Source organism: Eptatretus burgeri, chromosome 1 (assembly GCF_056783735.1).
Source record: "Eptatretus burgeri isolate ZD-2024b chromosome 1, Ebu_testis_v1, whole genome shotgun sequence".
NCBI classification, from domain to species: domain Eukaryota; kingdom Metazoa; phylum Chordata; class Myxini; order Myxiniformes; family Myxinidae; genus Eptatretus; species Eptatretus burgeri.
The window spans coordinates 126,200,927-126,226,582 of NC_140961.1; the positions used below are offsets into that span (position 1 = coordinate 126,200,927).

The 25,656-nt window shown below is 40.7% G+C and overlaps 1 protein-coding gene across 4 annotated transcripts in view; it reads right to left on the reverse strand.

Annotated features, from left to right (window-relative positions):
- Positions 1-3,684: 3,684 nt before the first annotated feature.
- The window catches only part of LOC147035366 (syntaxin-6-like), a 116,027-nt gene continuing 94,055 nt past the window's right edge, over positions 3,685-25,656 (reverse strand). For 2 of the 4 annotated variants that reach the window (XM_085897114.1, XM_085897108.1), the window contains 6 exons: positions 24,106-24,200; positions 12,621-12,683; positions 12,324-12,413; positions 5,723-5,829; positions 4,846-4,940; positions 3,685-4,145 (listed from right to left, as the gene is read on the reverse strand). In XM_085897114.1, coding sequence (XP_085753240.1) covers positions 4,069-4,145; positions 4,846-4,940; positions 5,723-5,829; positions 12,324-12,413; positions 12,621-12,683; positions 24,106-24,200 — 527 coding nt within the window. In that variant the 3' untranslated portion in view covers positions 3,685-4,068. The remainder of the gene's footprint in view (positions 4,146-4,845; positions 4,941-5,722; positions 5,830-12,323; positions 12,414-12,620; positions 12,684-24,105; positions 24,201-25,656) is intronic. The other 2 variants (XM_085897132.1, XM_085897122.1) reach the window with 1 other exon arrangement.

The following is a 25,656-nucleotide window of genomic DNA, read 5'->3' on the forward strand; positions in this document are numbered from 1 at the left end:
GGTGGGCGACGTGCCGCGATTCGAGTTACGTGGCCGTCAGCACACCGGCGGGCGCGAATCCGCAACAATATTATACAAATGTCCTGGACACATTCAGGATTTACAATATATGCATGTTCCGAGCATCAACAGTTTACTCAAAACCTCCACAACTGTTTTCTACTATTATAACAAAACTGACTGATATCAATACAGCTTAGTTTGGAAGAGAAGAGACCAAACTTGTCATTTAGCAATCTTTCATTCATATTGATCATATTTTTCAAAACTTGTGTTCACAACAACTCAAAGTAACCTATACATGCTAATATGAAGTGTTGTAGTAGCTAAGCAATCACATTTACCAATCAAATCTAATTAATGACCCACTGTCAGGTATTCCTCGTCATTAACGTCAGGTGTTCTCGACACATCCATAAAGTTAAAAGGCCATTTTTCATCCTGCAAAATAGAGATCTATCAGGATTACCTGTTAGCTTAAAACAAAATGGCAAAAATTTCAGGAGAAAATCGCCATAGAATTGCGTTTCTGCACAAAGAAGAAAAACATAAAGTGAAATAGTTCACTTAACTCGATTTTCAAGGTGTGTTATCCAAAACACAATCAACAAGTACAGAGAACAATCATCTGAAATTGACAAACCCAGGACTGGAATACCCAAAAAGCTGTCTAACAAGGATGCACAATATTTGAAGATAATATCCTTCATGAATAGAAAGAAGACAAGTGTTGAATTGACAACAGAACTGTCAGAAGGCCCAGGTGTCATTGTCAATCCATCAACAGTTCAAAGGTCACTTTCAAAATCAGGACTCAAATGATATGTTACAGTTGGAAAACTTCTATTAAGAAAGGAGAATAAGACTAAAAGGCTAACATATGCATATGAACACAAAATTCAACTTTGGATCAATTAAGCATGGAGGAGGTTCAATTCAAGTTTGGGGGTGCACATACTTAAGCAGTTTTGGAAAATTGCTGAAAATTTATGGTATATTGACTGCAGTAAAGTACAAACAAATTGTAATCTACCATGCTATCCCCAGTGGTACAATACTTATTTATCCAAATTTCATCTTACAGCAAGATAATGATCCAAAACACTCAGCTGGAATAATTAAAACTTATTTACAAAATAAAGAGGCAGCTGAAGTCCTGCAGTGCATTTCATGGCCCTCTCATATCGTCCAGATCTCAATATCCTTGAAGATACTCTACCGGTCAAAAGTTTTAGAACACCCCCATTTTTCAGTTTTTACTGAAATTTAAGCAGTTCAAGTCCAGTGAATAACCTGAAATGGTACAAAGCTAAGCGGTAAACTGCTGGAGGTAAAAAAAAAAAAAGAAAAAAAAGTTTAGGTTCCCAAAAACTGAAAAATAATGTAAATTTCAGAGTTGTTAAAAAGGCCCTTTCAGGGAACAAGTAATGGGTTAGCAACTGCAGCTGTTCTGCAGCAATGGAAGTAAATTAATCCTTGAAATTTGATGCAAACAATTCCTGCAGGTGTCCCAATTTTTGTTGATTTGTTACAAACCCTCTGTAAAAAAGTGTTGGAACAGACTGTGTTGCTACACCCTCTGAAGCATTATTTGGACAATATTGCACTGCAGGAAGTAGTATATTGCTATCATAATGGTGAGAAAAAGACAATTAACAAAGGAAGACAAACAGACCATTATAACCCTTAAAATTGTAGGTCTTTCCTTTAGAGAAATTGCAAAGAAGCCAAGGTGTCAGTGAGTACAGTTTCCTACACCATCAAAAGGAACTTGGAAACTGGAGGAAACTCTGACAGGAAGATGTCTGGTTTAAACTGCTGTTTAATGTCTGGAAGAACATTAAACTGCTGAAATTTCAGTAAAAACTGGAAAAACGGGGGTGTTCTAAAACTTGTGACCGGTAGAGTATATGGGACGATTTGGACAAAGAAAGAGTAAAAAAGAATCCCAACAACTTATATGATCTTTGGAAGGTCTTGGAGAAAGCATGGAACACCATTCCATAAGAGTGTATAACAAAATTATTTGAGTGTCCAGAGAGGAATTACAATGGTTTTTAAGAAGAAAAGGTGGACATCCTCGGTATTAGTTTATATCAAGGTATATTGTGTTTAAATTTGGAAATTTATATTAAATTTTATTTTTCATGAAGGTGTGTTTGTATTGAACACAAAGTTTTCATTTCGGTGCATCAGAGTAAAAAATGCAAAATGTCTCAGACTGCAGTGTCTTATATTGAAAAAAAAAGATGGCATGTGTCTTGGACAATTGCAAGTATCTCATTCATTCAACTTTTTGAATGCCCCAAGTAAATCGGTTATCATTTCAAAATTGTTACAAAGGAACCCCCAACTACCCTACCCAAAAAGGCTACCTCTGGTGTCCGTGGCCAGCACGACCTACCACCGTGGAATCGCCCAAGAAAATGTAAAATTCTGTGTTTCATCTTGAATCGGTCTGGCAGGCAATTTCCATTTAACGATATAATAGAGGTTAACAAGTTAGCCAACAATTTTGCTTAATTTTTCCAAAATGGCAAAACATATTTTCATTGATTAAAAAAAGTCAATGTATTTTTACCGCTCAGTATTATAAGGGGTGTTCGAAAGGTTTTATAAACTGATTATTTGTTGGCACCCGAGAGCCATGTGTTTGTTTAATTTTTGTTCATTTGAAACTTGCAATTACGCTTGTTATATGCCATTAGTTTCATTAACATGATATTGTTATCTCAGCTTGTAATCCAGAGGTTTGCTCCATCATATAATCATGGACTAAAACTGAAGATTGAAATATGATCAAACTTTTATGCAGAGTTGCCAGGTCCCAAAGAAATCCAAAATCACGTCGTGGCCATACATGGCAAAGGCGTACTCTCATATTCTGCAGTAGTTAAATGGGCTGACATGGACTGAAGTCAATTTTGAAGATGAATCATGGTCAGGCCAACCACAAATGTGACCGACCAAAAAACTGTTGTCGAAGTCTAGGCATTATTCATGCAGGATTGTGGTGTTTCAGTAACCAAAACATCCAAATAACTTATATTAGAATTCCTCAAGGCCATCATTCACAAACACCCGACTACGTGAAAGGTCTCTTCATGTGGTGAGCTTCTCAAACTGTTCATTGCTGATCCAGCCAAGTTTATCATTCGTCTGGTAACTCTTGGTAAAACGAAGCTTCACCACTGGGAATCCAAAAACAATTTGGGAGCCATGCAATGGAAGCAACAAGGGATCACCAACACCCAATAAATTTCACAACGAACCCTCAGCCAGCAAGATTTTCTTGATTTCCTGGGATGCCAAGGGAACACAACTGCCTGTCTCCATGCTTCACGAAACAAGTCACAAAGGAAAATTTCAGCCTCAGGCAAAATTTGCTGCTGCAGGTCAAGGATAAACGACAAAGGATTTTCATCAAATGTGTGCTCCTCTTTTATAACAAACATGTTCAGACCACCATTTGTTATTGTGGCTACGAGCAGCTGCATCGCCCTCATGCAGCTTGTACTTTGCCCCCAGTGACACTGTTTCGTCATTTGAAGTCGCACATGTGTGGCCACCAATTCAACAAGATTTAGGAAATGACTGAAGGAACTGAGATGTGGCTGAAGGATAAATCTGAAAACCTCAATTTTCCTGACAAAGATTGTTTGAGAGACAAATGACGCAAGTGCATTGAAGTCAAGGGACACTTTATTGAAAAATAAAAATAAATGATGTATTTTGGACTGTTGTAAATAGCTCATTCCTCAAACAGTTTGGACACCCCTCATATCAGGCTGAGGTATGTTCATTAAAATTGGATTGTTCATCAAAAGTGCGATTCATTACAATGGAAAGCATATAGCAAGCATTCCTTTGAATGGGATTCTATTTTTATTTACTTTGATTTTGGCAACTAAATGCTTTCTTGGTCCTCAAAGGATGATGGGAAGTAGAAAGGCTCAGGTGGAAAAGGTGGGGGTGAGAGAGGAGCAGAGGGAAGAGAGAGAAAAAGAGATGAAGTTTTACCTACAATGCAATGAGACAAGTGAAAAAAAACTCATGGCTGTTTGAATTTCAAAGGGCTAAGAAGAGGATGAGAAGAACCACCATAATAACAAGTAGCACGCCAATGGCACACCACTGTCGTCGGTCTGAGAGGAGGGAAGAGAGATATTGGGGGAGGGAGGTCACTTCATTCTTGGCAAAGTACATTTCAATGCAATATCAATTTAATTTGTGGATCAAAAATTTAAGAACTAATTACAAGGTAAAATGCATTACAATGTGATTAATGCAGAGCAGGAAGAGGTAATTGGGTATAAAATGCCTCGATCATACCCTCATTCCAACAACAGCATCATAAACCCCACTCTCCCCTCCCCAAACTCCAGCTTGTGCTAACTACACAGCTAACCCATGGAGAGAATTTGGCCAAGGTACTAAAGCATAATTATCTTTTATTTTAAAAAAAAAAAAACACTATGGGATATTTAACTTCAAGAAACCAAATACAGATTGGACAGCCAGCTTTACATTCCCTTGAAGGAGACAAAAGGTGGCATGTTGTGAGATGCTAGATCCCCCATGGAAATGTACTTGAATGACAATTTCAGTGACATTCAACTCCAATGAGATTATAGTCCAAACGAGATTGCCCAATGAGAAACATGTCCTCAAATTGCTAGGTAAAGGAAAGTAAGCATTTGTAAAAGGTAGATTGTGCACAAATTCCATATTTATAAATCATGAGGATAAGACCAGAGTCAAGCACAAGGTAGAATTGAAAAAGAATAATAAATTATTAGTATGTTCAAAAAAGTATGTAACCAATGAGTGGGGTGACTAATGTACCATTAGTCATGTGAGAAAGTTTGGCCATCTTGCGTAACGTTGTATCCAGACGAGACTGTGTGCTCTCCATTTCATGAGAAAACTCATCCAGCATTCTGTGCACACGAGACAAAGTACAAAACAAAGTTAGGTGCCTCCGTGTCTCAAATTCCAAAGAGAAACAAGAACGGCACTTGGTAGAGCGCATACCTCCACCGGGCTTAACAGTTTACGTTTTGTTTCCCACTGATAGGCCGGATCTGCATCAGGACCTCAACCAAAATCTAATCCGCTTGTTCTTGCCACCGACCCAACTCATCCACCAATTTTGTCATAACTTGTCCACAACTTTTTGAGATATCGTGCGAAATATCATTTTGGTCCCGTCTCTCAATTGTGAAGAATCACTTGTAAAAGTTGCGTATCCGGATCACGTCCTTGTCACACAACCAACCTGTCCATCAAGTTTCGGCCGAATTAAAGCAAAACGTTTTGAAACATCATGCTATATATAGTTTTGACCCGATCTCTTAGTGGTGAAGAATCACTGAAGATATTTTAAAAGTTTAATATCTGGATCTGGATCCAGATCTTCACCAAAATCAAATCATTTTGTCCCCGTCACACACCCAACCTATCCACCAAATTTCGTCCGAATACGTCCATAAACTTTTTGAGATATCCTGCTCTCAGACAGACAGACAGACAGACAGACAGACAAACAGATAAACCGGTTGTGAAAACATAACACCTGTCCACCTTTGGTAGCATTGGTAAAAAATAGATCACTTTTCACTATAACAGGGTTCTAAATAACTATACTGTACAAGGTATTCGACCAGGATTTGAGCCAAAGGTTGGAAAACTGCCCCATTCACTTCCTCCATTACTCACTCACACTGCTTGTTCATCTAGTTCTTCCCCGATCTGTGTGGACATGTGCTTGAGAACGCCAATAGAACCAGACACCATCTCCAAAGTGTTGTCTTGTTGATCGATGATAAGCTGGAAGTGGAAACCACAGAGAGCCAATAATAAAATAAAAATGAAGATAAACAAATGAAAAGTAGAACAACGCAGATTTCTCTTTTAAAGCTTTGTGCATGAAGATATCTAGCTTAAAGATGCTACTTAATAATGGCATCTCAAAGGTAGCAATCCATAAAAAGTAACAACTCAGATGGTTTTTTTTGTTTTTTTTTGTAAACCATGTTGAGGCTTGTGTTAGAGCGAAAACACAGAAACATATAACAAGGCAAGAGACAAGAGAGGCAGGAGAGGGAAGCACAAAATAGTGAGGAACAGAGACAATAGATCTGCTAAAGGGAGAGGGATGGGGCAGGATAGATGGGGTAAACAAGATAAATAAGGATGCTTTTCAGTCTTAATTTATTTATTACCCGTGGAGTCTTCCACCCCGTGGGGTCTAAGCGCCGCTCGCGTTCTCTCTTTTCTTGTGTACAGTTCATTCGAATGTCTATTTCTCTATTATTCGTGAACAGAATTCGATAACAATTGACAGACATATACGAGACTCATATGCGCAGGGCCGACAAACGGCCCTCTCAGCCCATTTTTTAAAAATGCCCCCTCGGCCCAAAAGAATTCTCGGTTGTTCGTAAACGGAACCGAACCAAACTTGATAGGTATATTCTAGAGACCATTCCCCCAGGCAATAACTGAGCCCAAAGTGCGATTCCGGCCCTTTGGGCTGAAAAATGGCCCTTTCGGTCCATTTTCTTAAAATTGCTATTTCTCAGTTATTTGTGAAAGAAACCGGACCAAATTTGACAGGAAAATCCTTGAGGTCACTCTGCAGGCATTAACTGAGCCCAAAGTGAAATTATGGTCCTTTGGGTCAACAAACGGCCCTCTCGGCCCATTTTTTGAAAAATTGCTATTTCTCGGTTGTTCGTAAACAGAACCGAACATAACTTGACAGGTATATTCTTGAGACCATTCTCCAGGCATTACCTGCGCCCAAAGTGCGGTTCCAGACCTTTGGGGCGAGAAACGGCCATTTTGGCCCATTTACTTAAAATCGTTATAAAAAAAAATGAATTAAATGTGCTGGGCGATGCCCAATGCAAAATGAAGTCGCAAATGATGATATGAAACTAGCCTCACTCATGTGAGGTGTTCTGGTTTCTTTTTCTGATGCGATGAAAATCTTACCAAATTTCAAAATGATCTGTCGTCCGTGCTATCGCTCACCTGGGAGTTGTACGAATGAACTCCCACGGGGTATGTTCGCAATTCGAACCTGTTACTTTAAATGTTGTATCTAGAATCGTGAAAGACTGGAATGATGGGAAGAAGTGGGAGCAGGGTGAGAAGAAAGTGGGGGTGGGGGTGGTCAGAAAAGAGTGGTTGAGATCAAGGGCATTTGAAACAAAGGAGGGACCTGAGCACACTGCTTCGTCTCGTGCTGTATCACTTGAGATATAGTTATTTGTGATGAGGACAGAGAGAACAGGAACACCAAACCGGAGACTTTATTTTTCCAACAGTGAACGACAGCTCACACAGAAGCTTATACAGTACGTACATTAGAATCAGGACAAGAACATTAGAAAACAATGAACAAATAAGCATGCAATAACAAATTAAAATCTGGGATGAGAATATCATGCGCTGAATGCTCTCATATGAGAAAGCCAAACTGATCAACCAAGACTTAATCCATCCATCCATTGGGACCATACTATGTGCAGAGTGTTGGTGCTGCCTAAGCAGTCTCCTTGGCTATTGGGCACAATCCTGGACAGGTCACCACTCCAACATAGGATACTAGCAAGCTGGCTCTCATTTTGCCAACCTCAGAAGGATGACTGGCAGAATCAACCCCACCTGGTATTAATTCAACAGCGAAATGGGATTTGAACTCAGGATCCAAGGATCCCAAGCCCACCACCTTAACCATTAAGCCGACACCAGGCATAAGACTTAATAACTAACTATAAGATTGGTGAAGAGAGCAGGTCAGAATGTTTGTATCTCAAGTGAGAATTATGTGAAACCTTAGGGCACTGACACACCTTGACGTTTTAGCCAGCGTATGGCAATGTATAAAAATGTATGTAAAACGCTGGCGTACGCTGAACTATTGATGGTTTTTTCAGTTTTGGGCGTATTCATAACGAGTTGGACGTATGCATAATGTATTAGTAACGTACACAGAATGTTTCAATCACATATAGATAACTTATACCAACGAATGCTTAGCGTGTTGTTGGCGTTCACAACCTATGCCCAATGATAGTCTAACTTATGCATAGCGCAGCAGAGTGTCGCCGACGATCACGTGGCGTAGCCTATTAAAAGGCTGCCGCTCAAAGATTTAAATCATAACCGCACTAGAAATCGAAGTATCAACATCACCGTCATGCCGAAGAAGAAAAAAAAAAACCATGGAGTCTGAAACACTGACAGGTTCCTCCTGTGAACCCCATTTTATATACCAATTCCCCTAAATGCTGCCAATACGCCATTATACGGTAGCTGTAAGTTAGAAACACGTTCAGTAAGTACTGTGGTCATCCGGAAGACGTCAAATACGTCTACATACGTCAATATGCGTTGGAGATACGTTACACATAGGTTCAAAGCACGTTACTCATAGGTTAGAAATAAGTTTCGGGTACGCTAAACATTACCTCGACGTGTTTCGACTTATGAGTAACTTAAAAGTAACGTGTGTCGACGTGTGTCAACGATCGCATAACGTGCCTACAACTTAGGGCCAGCGTATTCGGAACGCGAGTCATACACTGGCATACGTCGAAAAGTTTTGAGCATGCTTAAAATTTGTCGACGAGCTCGGCGTACTACGACATATGCCAGCGTGCTTCAGCGTGCTCTTAACGTATACAAAACTTACCCATAACGTATTCGACGTGAGCCAGCGTACTCGCAAATTTTTTAATACGTCGGCATACGCTGGCTAAAACGTCAAGGTGACAGCGCCTTTAGGTTGTCTTGTGCATCCTCTTATTGAGTCATGTGGAAATTTATGAGATAACTAGTAGTAGAGTTTATTCTTCTCGTGAAAACGATACATTGTTGGGTAGCAATTGCATTCAAACATGCTTTTGCACACTATAGTCTGAAGGAAACGCAAGAAAGGCCCGAGTGGATTGGATGAATCGGTGCAATGAAGAGAAGTTGAAGTTCTGCAAGCAGGTTTTCATGAAAGGAATCTCATGAAGTGTTGCTTTCAAGTGTTGCAAATGCACTTTACCAGCCTTTGCAAGTGAAAACATAGCAAAGACGAGAGCAGACCACACAGCTTGATACGAGTTTAAAACCATTTTAGCACAAAGGCAGCTCCACAAAGAGAGAGTAAAATTTATTCATTCATTACAATGTGATTGCAAGAGTCCAAAACTTTTGAAGATAAGAAGCAGGAGGGGTTGGAGGGAGAGTTATATATGACCAGGTTCAACAAACGAAAGCAATCCATTTACAAAAGCATTCTTTTTCTCCAAAGGAAGTTGATTTCAAGCAAGCTTTTGAGGATTTGAATTTGCATCCATGCCTGTAGAAGAAACAGTGAAGCTGAAATACAGTACTGTACTGTACAGTACAGAATGTACTACACATGCAATTTAATACATTATGCAAAGCTTGGCAAAAAAACAAAAATAAATCCATCGTAATGAAAGGTCAGTATTACAACTGCAACAATGAGGCAGATGGCATATTAAATCAGCATAAAAAAATACCTCCAGCCTTCAGTTCAGCGTAGTTAAACAGAAGTGACTACACCTTTGACATAAATAACAGGATTTGGGTGGATGGAGAAAAGACAGAGTGATCATAGAGACTGCAAAATAAAAGGGAAGACATTACAAAAACACTAATAGATCGAAGGTCACTCGGTAGAGCGCGTACCTCCACCACGCAATGCCTGATCCAGTAAAACATATCGGGCCCAATAATTTTGTGAAATATCATGCTGCATATCGTTTTTAGCCCCATCTCTCAATGGCGAAGAATCACTTTAAAATTTTTAAAATTCTCGTATCCAGAATCAGATAGTCACCAAAATCGAATCAATTTGTCCTTGTCATACACCAAACCTGTCCACCTAGTTTAATCTAAATCCATCCACAACTTTTTGAGATATCATGCTGTATACAGATATCCCAAGTCAATCAGATGAAAATTGACAATTTTAGAAATTCGGCCCATGCTGACATTTTGGCTGATGTTGACCTCAAAAATAATTTATGGTTGAATGTAGTGACCTGAAATATAAATCCTCTTCAAATTTCAAGTCGATTGGATGAAAATTGAGGATTTTATAAATCTCACCAAAGTTGACCTTTGGCATATGTTGACCTTTTGGCCAATATTGACCATAAAAGCAATTGGCGGTTGAATTCAATGATCAAATATGCAACTCCTCTTCAAATTTCAAGTCAATCAGATGAAAAGTGAGTATTTTAGAAATTAGACAAATTGGTTGACTTTTGCCCATGTTGACCTTTTGACCTCAAAAACAATAAGCTTCTTACTTATGATGAACTCTAGCATGTGATGAAGTTTCGTGAACATCGGTTTAAAATTGTGACCTCAAAATGATAAACATAAAAACAAACAAACAGCCAAACAGAATAACACATGCAACCAACCAATATAATTTTAAAAAACCTTCGCTTTTCGCAAGTAACAAACAAAGGGTGAAAACATAAACCTCCTTCCACATTCGGTGGCGGGGGTAATTAGAGAGTTCATAGATCACGACACCACGTGCAGCGTTACTTCAATTTTAATAAAATAATGATTTTAACGATCGTTAAAAAACTGGAGGTTCTTGGAAATATTATGACAGATGATTTGTGTGCTTCAGTCTTGAAGTATAAAATTAAATTTAAATAAAATAAAGATTGCAAAAGTAGAAAAAACAAATTCTGTCCAAGTACTGAGGTGTGTTCAGTTGCCAAGCAACTAGCTAGCTCTTGCCAAGCCAGCCGTTCCTTATCAATGGTTTCAAATGGAGTGCTTTTTTACAACTAAAATTGCTGCCAATCGGCATTCTTGGATATGATGTCGAAAAAAAATGATACGCATATGTTAGCCATCATTACTTATCTGTGAGCCAAGTTTGAACAACATTGGTAAATGCAAGTCTGAGAAATGGTTGAGGACGTGTTCAACATCGGGTTAAAAAAAAACTAAAATGCCTGCCAGTCGGCCATCTTGGATCTGATGTCAAAAAAAAAAAAATAATGACATGCCTCTGTAAGCCATCATTCTTTACCAGTGTGCCAAGTTTGAACAACATCCGTAAATGCATGAACGAGAAATGGAGGACGACGTGCTCGACACCGGTTTTTTTACAACTCAAATGGCCGCCAGTCTCCCAGTCGGCCATCTTTGATCAGATCACAAAATAAAGTGAGCTGCTCGTGAATGCCATCATGGACTGTGCTTCTGCCAAGATTGAATAAAATCGGACCATGCATGTCTGAGAAATTGTTGGGGACACATTTAAGCCACAAAATTGCCAGTCGGCCATCTTGGATCTGATCCCCCCCCCCAAAAAAATGTATGTGAAAGCCATTACTCTTTATTTGTGTGCCAAGTTTGAACAAGATCGGTAAATGCATGTCCGAGAAATGGTTGAGGACATTTTCAACACCAGATTTTTTTTGGAACTAAAATGATCGCCAGTCGGCCATCTTTGATCACGTCGCGAAACAAAATGACGTGCATATGTGTACCATCATGTTTTGTCTTTCTGCCAAGTACGAATAAAATTGGTCCTCACATGTCCGAGATATGGTTAAGGATGCACGCACGCATGCACACATGTACAGACACAAAAATTGAGACCAAATCCATAAGCCCCTGTTTCGGACAAAGTCCAACGGGGGCTAATGAAGGTTTCAATTGGTTTAAAGGCGAATAAATAAATAAAAATTATGGGTTCTACTACCGGCATTTCTACCACCATTTTCTCCATTGGCTATTAAATCACTCTATCTTTCATATATTAGTTTTTCGTGTCTTTTGTATGCGTCCATTACGATGCCTTTAAAAGCAATAAATTTTCTGTTTGGAATGATTTTTCAATTTTGTTTGACTGCCAAGCAGGCAGGCTTCTTGGATCTGATGGTGTCACCCATCAACTGGGTGCTCCAAAAGGAAATCCTCTCTGCGTATTATTATTTCAGAGTAAAAACATTATCTCACTCCTCTCTGCTTATGTGCGGTCGAGATGACTTCTAAGCCAATGCACGTGAAAAATAACAGACTTTTCTTATTCATGTTCCGATTAGTGGTTAAAATATAACATTCAATTGAAATACGTTGTTTCTCGATCACAAACTGATGATCATAAACTAATAAGATAGACCGACCGACAGACACCAATTGCTTAACCCCGTTTTTCGCTTCACGTGCGCAGGGTAAAAATGCTGCAGTTTCTTTTTTGTTTTTCCTTATAATACTGTTTGTTTTTTCACAAAGCCTATCCACTGCCATTTCATCACCTCCTGTTGTGTCTGCTGGTCCTCAATGAACCTGGAATGTTCTGGGTTTTCCATCTTCTCAGATATCCTTATCGTTCCATCTGTTAATGCCTGCACACACCGAAAGAGATATTAAACAATGTGTGCATCTTTTGGATTTCCTTTTGGAGCAGGTTGCGTCTCAGTCATGTTTTTGCCATGTAAAGACAACAAATGAAGTGCTGAAGTAAAACTAAGCACACATTGTGTCCAAGTTATTTGGTGATAAATAACACTAAAAGGAAATTAGGGGATAAAATGACGATGAGTGGTACAAACCTGTCTTGTGTTCCTTTCAATGACAGCTGTGACTTCAGGGCTGGAGAGTTCATCTTTCATTGCCTTCCAAAAGAAAATGATAAAACAAGGTAATTCACATTAATCAACATAGTAAATCCGTTTACACAACACCTCACTGGCCAATGGCACTGTGTCGGCTGGTCATGAAGCTTTGTGTAAAACTATTCTGAAAGGCAATGAACAGCTTGTTCAATGACAAGATTTACCTGCTCAGATATCCAGGGATAGGGGGGGGGTTAACAAACTGTGTGCAGGGTTTTAGCAATAATGCAGTCATGGTGGATGCTCCTAAGTCTGTGTAGGGGCATACCAGACAGCAAGTTTCAGAGTAATAAACTGTGACAATTTGCTGCTGAATAGCAGGCGCTGGAGAGGAAACAGAGAGTGAGAATGAAAGAAAGACGAGAATGATTAGAGGCTGTAAGCGAAGACAAAAGACAAGATGTTGAAAGGGTAAGATTAGAGGCTGAAAGACTATGCTGAAAGGGAGAGGGAGGCAAGAAGGCTCGAAGCTGAACAGGAGTTGAAGCATCATAAGGTAGGGAATGCTCTACAAAGTTGCCAAGAGAATGTGAATAACTTTGCGCAGACAAGTCCTACAAAGCTCAGTTTTTCTTCACGATAAGGATGAGCTAGAGAGCTACCTAGAGGATTGATCATTTTGCTATTAACAGCTGATGGGACAGGGGAGGATGAGCCACCTCACTCAGTGCTTTGTTCACAAGCAAATGCATTCAATGTGTATTCTTGGCTGTCTGATATGGCAAAGGTCAAGTATGACCAATATGGAACTTTCAAAATGACGTGTGAATGCTAAATGAGGCCTTTTACGCATGCACTGTGTGTCATTCGGTTCAGCTCACCAGGCGCTTTTAACCTGTTGATGCTGGCGCAAAATCTGTGATTAAAATTGTCTTTGTTACATAATTTTCAGCATTTAGATGAAAGAATGGCAATTTCAAGATGGTTAACCATAATTGTTCTGTTCCTGAATGAAAATGGGACTCGTGGAAATATTGGAATATGAGAAATATCCTTGATTGAGAGGAATCGGGTTCGTACCATTTACTGTTAGTGCATTTGAGTGCCAGCCATGGATATTAACACACATACACGCACATAAGGACCCTTCAGCTTTTACCAATGGATGCAAAAATCGAGTAAAATTTCTCTGTGGCCCAAGAACCACACACAAAAAACGGATATTTATAACGATATTCACGGCCCATAGGGCTCCCAATACCCCCCCCCCCCCGACCCACGTCTTTCTCTGCTGCCTGACCCACATCACCTAAGTCTTCTCCATACTCATCTTCAGTGCATGCTTCCCAAATGCCTCCTTCCACTCCCCCCAGTACCTCCTGTATCACCCACCCACTCTCCAACACAATAGCCAGATCGTCTGCATACAACATCCTCCCCATACTACCCTTCATGTTTACCTTCCTGCTTTCCAGTTCCATCACCATGATAAACCTGAGTGGCCTGATTTCCAGTCATCAATTTGGATTCAGATCAGGTCACTCTACCCTGGACTTGCTGCTCCTGCTTTCCCAACAATAGATGGATGCCTTCAATGCCAGACATGAGATCAGAGCCATCTCCAAAGACATATCACGTGCTTTTGATCTGATCTGGCACCCCGCCCTGCTCACCAAACTCTCTTTATATGGTATCCAAGGCAATCTCCACTCTTGGCTCGCAGACTTCTTCTGTTGTTGTCAATGTGTGGCCCTTAATGGAATTCTCTCATCCCCTCTTCCTGTCCAAACTGGAGTTCCTTAAAGTAGTGTTCTGGGCCCAATGCTTTTTCTCATCGTCATCAATACTCTCTGTGCAGTAAACATGTGTTGCAATAATTGAATCAATAAAATCGCACATCAGTGAAATATACTTGACTTGATTCATGGATTTGCCATTCTCAGTTTATCAAAAATGGTGGAAAATAGCAAAATCAATAATCAGAAACAATTTTCAGCATAAAATGGCTGCCAACTTAAATTCTTTGTAATTTATTTTTAGTAAATAATGTCAGAATTGTATTCCTTATGTCTGAAAACATATAAAAGACATTTCATTCATGTTTTTAACATATCTACTTGCGAAGATATAAGAAGGAGATTTGCACAATTTGCTGGTGGCCATCTTGGATTTTCAAAGATATTAAAAAAAAACTTCTCAATAGTGCCAGTCTTATCATTCTAGAACACGCTCTCTTATATCGTTCTAGAAATATACACCAAAAAGCCCCAAAAAGTTTGTATATATACCCACTTGCAAGATTCCACCTTGACGACCTGACTATCAGGAGGTATAGTCATTTGGGTGTCTGACCAGATACTACCAGGATTACATCCCCAACTATGTGGCATCACTGTGCAATTCACAAACTTGACCAAGAAGGGTCAAGCCAGGATGGTGGTACAGAGGGATGTTCAGAAGAAGGCCGACATAATCCTCAAGCAACTCATCAACAAACCCATTTTAAGACGATGAGACAAAAAGTAAGCTGTACCTCTGACTTTGGTATTGGAGTTTTCTCTTGCAGTGACACGAGGCTAAGCTTTCTCTGTGGGTTATGCAAGCAAGAAGCTGATGACTTGAGAAAACTACTCAACCATGAAGGAAGGACTTGCTATTGTGTGGGGCATAATGAGATGTATGCTGTATCTCAATGGGACTGAATTTGCTTTGCAAACCAATCAAGAGCCATTGGTATGCATGGATAAGGCAATGCTTCACAATTATGGATTAATGAGATTGGCCATGTTTCTGCAAAACTATTGCTTTACAATGGAATGGATTACGGGACGGAGAATATTGTGGCAGTTTACTTGAGCAGGGTTGTTCAACCTTGATTGCCAATTCGAAAACATTGATTGAATTGCTAATGATTATCCCTGATGTTTGCTGATAATTTTGGTAAATAATTTTTAAAGGCTGGAAATGTTGTTTTTTACCAATGACTGCTGGGCAGTATATTAGTCCAGTATGATGTTGGTGCATGTATACTATGATTCAATATGGAACACATTGTTTATTATGTATGACTAATATTTTTTGAGGTGAGATGTTTGTTCTTTGAGTTAACTAGAAAACAAAGGTGACAAGTTATTTTATTGTAGTTTGATTCTAAGCATGGAAAGATCATGAGAGTTTTGGAAATTTTTGATCATTTCCAGATATTGAATCATATCGTGTTTGATGAGCAGTATATTGTAGCGTCTGGTAATAAAAACATCTAGTAATTACAAGTAGTTGTAAAGGGAAGGATTTTCACGAATGTTCTTACTCTTCGTGCAGGATAGAAATATTTGATGATTCCATCCTCTGCCATGACATCTCTCATCCTTCATAGAGCAGGTTGCAACCTCTTCTCTCTCTTTCGACCTTGACAAAATCACAAGCTGATTAAACATTTGGAAAGTGTCTTTAAATCCTGGCAAATATCACACTCTCACAATCTCTCTCAAAAAGGACTATTCGTAACCTCCACTCCTGCCCCCATCTACTTTCTCAACAATCCCCATGACGAAGTTCAGTCTTTCAAACTCCTGGGTCTCACTGTCAGCCATGGTCTTTCATGGGCAAACGACATTTCAAAGTTGGCTTCCAAAGCCTAGAGAGGTGAGAGGTTATCCATCAAGCTGCGGATGAATGCCTTGTAGGTGGAGAGAAATTCAGGTGTGCCAAGGAAGGACTTTGTTAGACAGAGGATGCCCTGACTGGGCCTTGTTTGCGTCCTGCTTTTGTCTGTTCCTTCCTGACCATTCAGTGTGCTAGCTCTTGCACGAGCCTCGACGATGTTTTAAAAAAAAAAAAAAGCACTTTTTAAAGTTTGTTCTTTTTTTCATTACATATACAACTGCAGTTTCTATATTGACTAATTGGTGAGCTCCATTTCTCCAATGGGAATGCTTATTTTTGTTAACAGTTTGGTGAGAGTTGAATAATTGCTGCATGTCCATTGTTCCTTTCACCAAGAATATGGCAAGTGTGGCAAATTATGAATATGGAAAATTCATCCTGCAATTATGATTTCTCTTCATTAAGACATTCCGCATAATACTCATAATGCATTTCGCAAAGGTTGTGCAGACAACTATTAGATTATCAAGTATGGATCAATGTTCAAGTTACAATATTTTCACTTCATTCATCATCTGCAATCAGCCTTGGTTGGAATAATATAAAGTTTCCTCCACAATCATTTTTTGGTAATAAAGACATGGCATGGGACATCGTCAATCATTGCAGTCATGTCATATGCTTGATTGTCAATATATGAAAGGGTAGCAGGGCAGCTGTTTTCCAGCTACCTCAGCGAGTGACGTCCCTGCCTTGTGCGAGTCCTGGGCTCAGCTGGCTCCAGCTGACAGTACCTAGTATGGGCCCCTTGTCCAAGGTAACGGATCCCCACTACCTTGTGGGGGAAGCCTCTTTAGGCTAAGGCTATAAGAAGGGCACTCAGATATGAAACCACACCTGTAGGTCAGCCTGGGCAGTGCTACATCATGGATAAATATGCCCATGAAAGTCTGTGGTGGCACCAATTTAAGCACCATTGTGCAGCATCTGCAGACAGCTGTGTTCATTATGGATATCAATGGCAGCCATCATCATACCGACGACATGGCCAGTCTGCTGCGCCTATGCGTATCAGGCTTCACATTTCATTCACTGCACCTCCAGCCAATTATGCTCATAGGAATAGAGAGTAGGAGAGGGATGGCACACACCTCGACACACATTCAGTGAGACTCAGCTACTTTGTGTATCCCATCTCGAGGAACGAGACTCCGGCTATAAGTTATACTGGAGCGGCAAGCCAGAAAGTGAGAGTCACCAAGCAGATGTTGGTTTTGCGATTAAAACCAAACATGTAAACCTTCTCCATGCTGTCCCAACTGGTATTAGTGAACATCTCATGACTGTGTGACTCAAACTTGACAATGAAGGTTACGCTACCCCCTATCATCAACACATATGCCCCTACAATGACAAACACAGATGAGGTCAAAGAGCAATTCTACAATGATCTTTCAGCAGTTGTATAATCAACATCTCATTGTGACAAGCTTATTTTGTTGGGGGACTTCAATGCCCGAGTGGGAGGTGATGATGTTGCGTTGAAAAAGGTGATCAGACACCACGGTATCAGCAAAGAGAAGTCCAATGGCACCTTGCTGCTGACGTTATGTTCAACTTATGAACTCATCATCACAAACTCCTTGTTCCAACAAGCTGATAAATACAAAGCTTCGTGGATGCATCCCCGCTCTAAACATTGGCACCTCATTGACTTTGTCATCATCAAGCAACATGACTGGCATAATGTTGAACACATACGCATCATGAGAGGCTCTGACTATTGGTCAGACTACAGGCTTGTAAGGAGTAAAATGTCACTCAAGATCAAGCCTCCTGTGAAAAGGCAACTTATTAAGCCTGCTACAAAGCTAAACACTCAACAGCTTCAATGCAGAGATGTGCAATCACATCTTCACCACCATCTTGATGCCACCTTGGAACCATTGGATTTACCTAATACCAACGCTGAAGTGGGATGGGCCATTTTACAAGACATCACCTTCAGGGCAGCTGCTGATGTTCTCGGTTTCGTTAAACGTAGTTACAAAGACTGGTTTGACGAGAACGTCTCCCAGATCAAACATTTACTTAACTCCATGCATGCAGCGCATCTTCACTGGATTGATGACAGAGGCTCAGCAAGTAAACACTCCTCTTACCTGCAACTTAGGAGACTCGCACACTAGTCAAGACTACGTTCCATGAAAGACGGCTGGTGGGCAGCAAGAGCAGAAGAATCCAGGAGGCAGCTGATACAAAGAATCTCAAGCACTTCTATGCTGGTCTAAAAGCAGTCTATGGACCGTCTTCTCACAGTATCGCCGAACTCCATAGCTCAGATGACCAGCACCTAATCACAGATAAAAAAAACAATCCTGGAGCGCTATGCTGAACACTTTAATGGTGTCCAGAATTGCCCCTCCTCCAACTCGGATGTGGCCATTGACTCTCCGCCCCCCCCCCCAGCGGCCTATTATAGAAGACCTTGCCCACCCTTCGACTAAAACAGAGGTCACCAGAGCTATCAAAGAGATGTCATCTGGAAAGGCCCCTGGCGACGATGGTATCCCTTCTGAGGTTTTCAAGTTTGGTGGTGCCAACCTCCTCACCCGATTGACCCAACTATAGATTACCATATGGACTGAAGAGTCAGTGCCCAGGTCTTCAAAGATGCCACGATTGCTCCCCTGCACAAGTGCATAGGTGATAGGTCGTGTGTCGACAACTACAGTGGTGTGGCCTTACCATCTGTTGCTGGGAAAATACTTGCCTGCATCATTCTCAATCACATGTCATCAACAATTGCCAACAACATCACCCCAGAAATCCAATGTGGCTTTCGCTCGACGTGGCACGACCAATCTGATGTTCTCCACTCGTCAACTCCAAAAAAAGAGGAGAGAGAGCAACATTGCGACTTCTACATGGTCTTTATTGACCTTAAAAAAACATTTGATATGGTTAGTAGCGAAGGCCTGTGGAAACTATTGTACAAAGTCAGCTGTCCCACTAAGTTGGTTAATATCATCAGATCCTTCCATGATGGCATGGTTGCTCATGTGAGGGACAGTGGATGCACTTCTGAGCAATTTCCTGTTACCAACGGCACAAAGCAAGGCTGTGTCCAAGCTCCCATATTATTTAGCATTGTGTTTTCCTTTATGCTTCATGATGCTTTCGAAGATATCACCCATGGAGTGATGATCCAGTTTCACACTGATGGCAGTGTCTGAAATTTGCAGCGTCTGATGACCAAGTCGAGAATCACGGAAATGTTGCTCCATGATGTACTTTTCGCTGATGACTGCGCACTTTTCAGTCATAATCTTGAAGACATGCAATATATTGTCAAATGCTTTGCGCAATCTCCTCATCGCTATGGCCTTACAATTAGTCTCAAAAAGACCAAGGCTATGCTTCAGCTGAGAACAGAAGGTGCGTATAATGTCCCACACATTACCATCGATGACACACCACTCAAAGTTGTAGATAAGTTCTGTTACTTCTGAGGTGTTCTCTTCCAAAATGCAATGATTGACGACGAAGTAACATCAAGACTCGGTAAAGCATGTGTGTTCTTTGGAAAATTGACGCATCGCCTTTGGCATGAACGTGGCGTTCGCATGGACAGCAAGATTAGTGTCTCTTGCATCGTTGTCCTATCAACACTTCTGTACGCATGAGAATCTTGGACACACCATCGTCGTCATAATCAAACGCCTTGATCAATTCCATATGCGATGCCTTCGTAAGATTCTTGGCATCACCTGGCGAGACAGAATACCTAACACCTCAATCCTAGACCTTTGTCGTATCCAAGGAATTGAGTATTTCCTGATGCAAGCCCAGCTTCGCGAGTCAGGACACCTCACATCCATGAAGACCATAGAATCCCGAAAGCACTTTTCAACGGCCAACTTAAATTTGGTAAACGTTCACGTGGTGGACAAAGGAAGCATTATAAGGATGCGCTTTAATCTACACTCAAGTCTTGTACCATTCCAGTCGCCACCTGGGAACATAAGGTCACAAACAGGTCAGCTTGGCAGAACATTTGCCGCAAAGGCCTGGACCACTTTGAATGTGGGAGACTTGTGTCGGTGAAATTTTTCCAAAATTAGCATAATGGGTTTGAGGGTTGTCAATAACAAAATGTTGTCAATTAAACTTGATATTAAAATAAATGTATTGTTATAAATCTGGAATGGAAAATGTACTCAAATATGGTAAGATTCTATGTGCTTGAACACGTATCTATTTTAATTGTAATTTAAATAATCATATCTTTCCACTGTATTGAAAGGTGATTAACTTGTCGAGTAAAGATGTTCAAAACTGGCTGACCTATCAAATAAAACTTTAATTGCCGATCATTCAAATATATCCTGCTTAGTAAGGGATTTTTTTATGAAATGATAGATATAAGGCACCAGCAAGCTTGATAGGAGATATTATTTCAGCTCAACTGGAATGTTGGTCTAAGGAAATGTCCAGATGCATTCACTAAGTTCTGATTGCTTCAAGATGGTATATATTTCCCAAGCCTGTTAGAAGCAGACTGACTTTTCACCTACATACCATAGAAATCCATCAAAGTACCCAAAGGGCTGCAGTCTTGACGTCATTCTGTCATTCTGTGTGTCATTCTGTGCTGGGCGAGAATATACACATCTGGGTTTGAAATATATGCTCCAATCCTTCAACCAAATCAAGCTGGCGGCTGCACGAAGGCTGAAAATGATCTCCACCTGGGAATATCAAGACCTAATAGACTGTGGTGCCAGAATTTGGAAATAAAAAGAACCATGTCTGACTCCATTCCATTGGGACCATACTCTGTACAGAGCGTTGGTGCTGCCGAAGCAGTCTCCTTGGCTATTGGGCATAATCCTGGACAGGTCGCCACTGACGCAGGATACTTGAATGACTCTGTCATCCCAGCAAGCTGGTACTCATCCTATATAAAGGCTGGACTGGATCCTATATAAAAAGGACTTAACTCCATCATGTATTTCAGAATCTGAAGGAAGACTGTGTTACTTTCTCTAGATTACTCCATATGCACATGTATTTGCTTGTTTGTATTTGTTGATGTTGTTTGTTAAAAAAAATGACTCAAATGTACAGGATGACTTAAGAATTTCTTCTACACTTGCTATTAAGAGAGAGTGGAGGCAAGAAAGGAAAACCTGTCAACATCCACCTCTACAAGGAAACCCACAGCCATCGCACAATGCTTCGTGAGCACACCAACTAAGGGGAGAGATTTGTCGAAAGCAACGACTCACACCATCATCACCAGGGAATGTGTTGTCTTCCACGACAATGAAAACCATGTTTTGTAGACCATAAATACAAATTCCGAGACAACCTCCAGTTTATTCTAAAAAAAAAAAATCTATCATTTAATTATAACACTGCTGCCATACCACTGACAGGTGTGGATGCCATTGACGTATATTTGTCGACCTTTCACTACACCGAGATGGGTTTCCTGCCAAGGGCTAATAGTCCCATATACAGTGCTGAAAGTCTACACCCCCCCCCTTTTAAAATAATCAAAATTCTGAAAGGGGGGAATTCAATCAAAATTTTTCAAATTTTGAAAACATAATCAAGATAAAATGCAGGTGTAATTTTAATTATTGGGATACATGATCTGCCAAAAGCATCTATGCACTGTGGCAAACACAATCGCTGCTCAAAATTATTGGCGATTATACTTACAGTGTGACAGAAGGGCCTTGGGGACAGGGTTGGAAAGAGAGAGTTTGGTGGTTGTAGCATACAGTTGTGCAGTTTACACCAACCAATCAGATGGCCCACACTTCGATAATCACTGCATGTAGTCAGCTTCCGGATTGTAGCATCATCGCTTTTGTTAAGTTGTTTTTAAATACAAAGAATGCAGGATTGCAAAGTCTGGTAATGAGAGCCACCAGCTTTTGCAAACATAATTTAAGGTTTCCCTTCACATTTGGAAGTTCTCAATCCAGGCAGATGAAAGTATAGACCTGTGAAGCAGATTGCAACCACATCCCACAACTGAAACAATGTAATCATAATCCAACCTGGACTGTAATCCAGGTTGCAGAAAAACCAGACATTTCTGTAGTCAATGAAAAGTAATGCATTCACGAGTTTAGGGTGCAACAACAGCTTTTCATTTCATTACTTTGCAGGTACATCAAGACATACATTGTGCTCCTACAGGATTGCAAAAAAAGGTGAACTGAATCATGATCGAGTAGCAACATGTATGTCTTTATCCAGAGCATTTGATCATGATAGCACACAGGAATGTGTAGATAAACTCCAGCATGGTCCCTTCTTCTTCTTCTTCTTCTTCTTCTTCTTCTTCTTCTTCTTCTTCTTCTCATCTTCCCTTTGTAAGGGGTGAGATCCAATGGCACCAAGCATGTGCCCTGCCTTGACCATGATACTCCTCCACATACCTGAAGGACCTGAAGACTCGGACTTTCGTTGTCCTGCACAGGTACCGACAGTGCCACACCCCATGATCCAGTGAATCCATGACTCCACAGGCCCGAACCAGACGTCTATTGACCTCTGGCTCACAGCCAGCAGAGACAGAAATATCACTGCCAAGGGAAGTGAATCTCTCCGTCACCTCAATATCGTCACCACAAATAAGTACAGACAAGATAGCAGCATCCAAGATGTCATTGAAAGCTTCGATCTTAGTTTTTACCCTGGGAAACCCATAATCAAAGGGTGGAGGAGCTCCTTGTGAGCCAAGGCCATCCATATCTCGTGCCCAACTGTATCTGCAGACGTCCTCCTGCAGTTGGGTCACTATTTTTTAGGAGGTTGGCGGTAGGATTTGCACTCCAGCCACCGAATAACCCTTCACTCCACAAAAAAACAAGAAAAACGAAAAGAAAATTGAAAACCCACTCCGTGGGAGTACCTCCTGTGCAGCTTCACTCTGAAGGGTAGCTCACTGGATGATGGGATTGGGGCAAAGCCTTCACGACCCTCACTCTTTGATGATAGGAGGAAAACCACGGGTAACCTTCCTGGTTCAGATTGCGGTAGTGTGTGTCGTGTCTGATCTCCTTCTCTAACCTGATATTCATTTATTTTCTTTGTTGCCTGACCCACATCACCTCAGTCTTCTCCATACTCATCTTCAGCGCATGCTTCCCAAATGCCTCCTTCCACTCCCCCCAGTACCTCCAGCATCTCGCGCTCACTCTCCAACACAATAGCCAGATCGTCTGCATACAACATCCTCCCCATACTACCCTTCATGTTTACCTTCCTGCTTTCCAGTTCCATCACCATGATAAACCTGAGTGGGCTGACAGAGCTTCCCTGCCTCAAACCGGTGTTCACAGTGAACAGACATCTGAGGACCAACCAAAACTCTTCCCTTTATTCGCTTGTACATCCCTTCCACCAACTTAACTTCTGCTTCTGGCACTCCCATCCATCTCAGTGTCACCATCACAATCTCTCTTATGACAGTGTTGTAGGCCTTCTCCAGGTGCAGAAATCCCAATGCCATTTCGCCTTGTACCTCCAACCTATCCTCCAACTCCATCCTCCAAATCACTGTCATACTTTATTTGTTTTTTGTAAGATCCTCAAGCAGATAACTGGGTTGTTGATGTAAATAAATTTGAAAGAAGATGACAAGAATGAGGTACTTTCAGTTCAGCCATTTTCCTTTGTAGGCAGATGTGAGGATGTGAAAATACGTGTTACGTCATATTTGAAAATGGCCATCTATCGTGCAAAACCAAATCAGACCCGCATAAACCTCCCAGATGTCTCTGTCTACCCAGTACCACTGACCATCGAGTTAAGGTGTAAGAAGGGCTGAGAAAAAAGTAAGCCAAACACCTACCTTAACTTCCTGCCGAACTTGTGTGGTGAAGGCCTTCCTTTGGGTCATTTGTGCTGCATTGATCCTAAATTTTTGAGGATTTGCTTCAACAACACCTATCACAAAATAAAGAATTACAAATAAGAAGAAAAGATGAAGGAAGGGAAGATGGCAATGAGATAGTCAAGAGATGGGGGGCAGGGGGAAACCAACATCCCCTGTCCTCCCCTTTATATCTCTTTTGATTATTCTCAGTTTAACTCTCAAACTCCCTTTTGCATGTATTATCACAAGAATACAACCAACAAACCACTTTGATATCCAAGGACAACAAAATACAACAAGAAAAGGCATTTAACAAAGAAGCTCCTCAAAGGTGTATATAGATTACAATGGATCTGAGAACCAGGATGACTCACTCACGAACACAAAGCAGCATAACAAGAGCTTTTCATGTTCCTTCAAGAGCATGTGAGGTTAACAAGTTACTCAATAAATTCCAACATCATACAGTGCCTAAAGAAAGACTACATCTCCTTTCAAAATTTTCACCTTTTGTTGCCTTACAGCCAGGAAGTAAATTGCATTAAATCAGACTTTTTCCCACCTTTATTTACACATCGTAACCCACAACTTCCAAATGAAAAACAAATTCTACAAATTTCAGAAAATTAATTAAAAATGGAATATCTTGGTTGGATAAGTGTTCACCCCGCTGAGTTAATACTTAGTGGAGGTACCAATGACAGCAATTATAGCTACGAGTCTGTTGGGCGATGTCTCTACCAACTTTGCACACCTTGATTGGGCAATGCTTGCCCATTCTTCTGCATAAAACTGTTCAAGCTCAGTCAAGTTGCACGGGGAGCATTGATGGACAGCAATCTTCAAGTCATGCCACAGATTTTCCATTGGATTTAGGTCGGGACTCAAACTGGGCCACTCAAGGACAATAATCTTTGTTTATTTTCTTTAGCTACTCCAGTGTAAAGCTGCTGTCACACCTTGACGTTTTAGCCAGCGTATGGCAACGTATCAAAATGTATGTAAAACGCTGGCGTACGCTGAACTATTGATGTTTTTTTTTTTCCAGTTTTGGGCGGATTCATAACGAGTTGGACATATGCATAATGTATTAGTAACGTACACAGAAAGTTTCGATAACATATAGATAACTTATACCAACAAATGCTTAGCGTGTTGTCGGCATTCACAACCTATGCCCAACGATAGTCTAACTTATGCATAGCGCGCGGCAGCGTATCACAGATGATCACGTGGCGTAGCCTATTAAAAGGCTGCCACTCGACGATTCAAATCATAACCGCATTAGACATCGAAGTGTCAAGCCACTGTCACACCTTGACGTTTTAGCCAGCGTATGCCGACATGTGAAAAATTTGCCGAATACGCTGGCACACGTCGAATACGTTATGGGTAAGTTTTGTATACGTTAAGAGCACGCTGAAGCACGCTGGCATACGTCGTAGTACACCGAGTACGTCGACAAGTTTTAAGAATGCTAAAAATTTTTCAACGTATGGCAGCGTATGACGCACACGTTCCGCATAT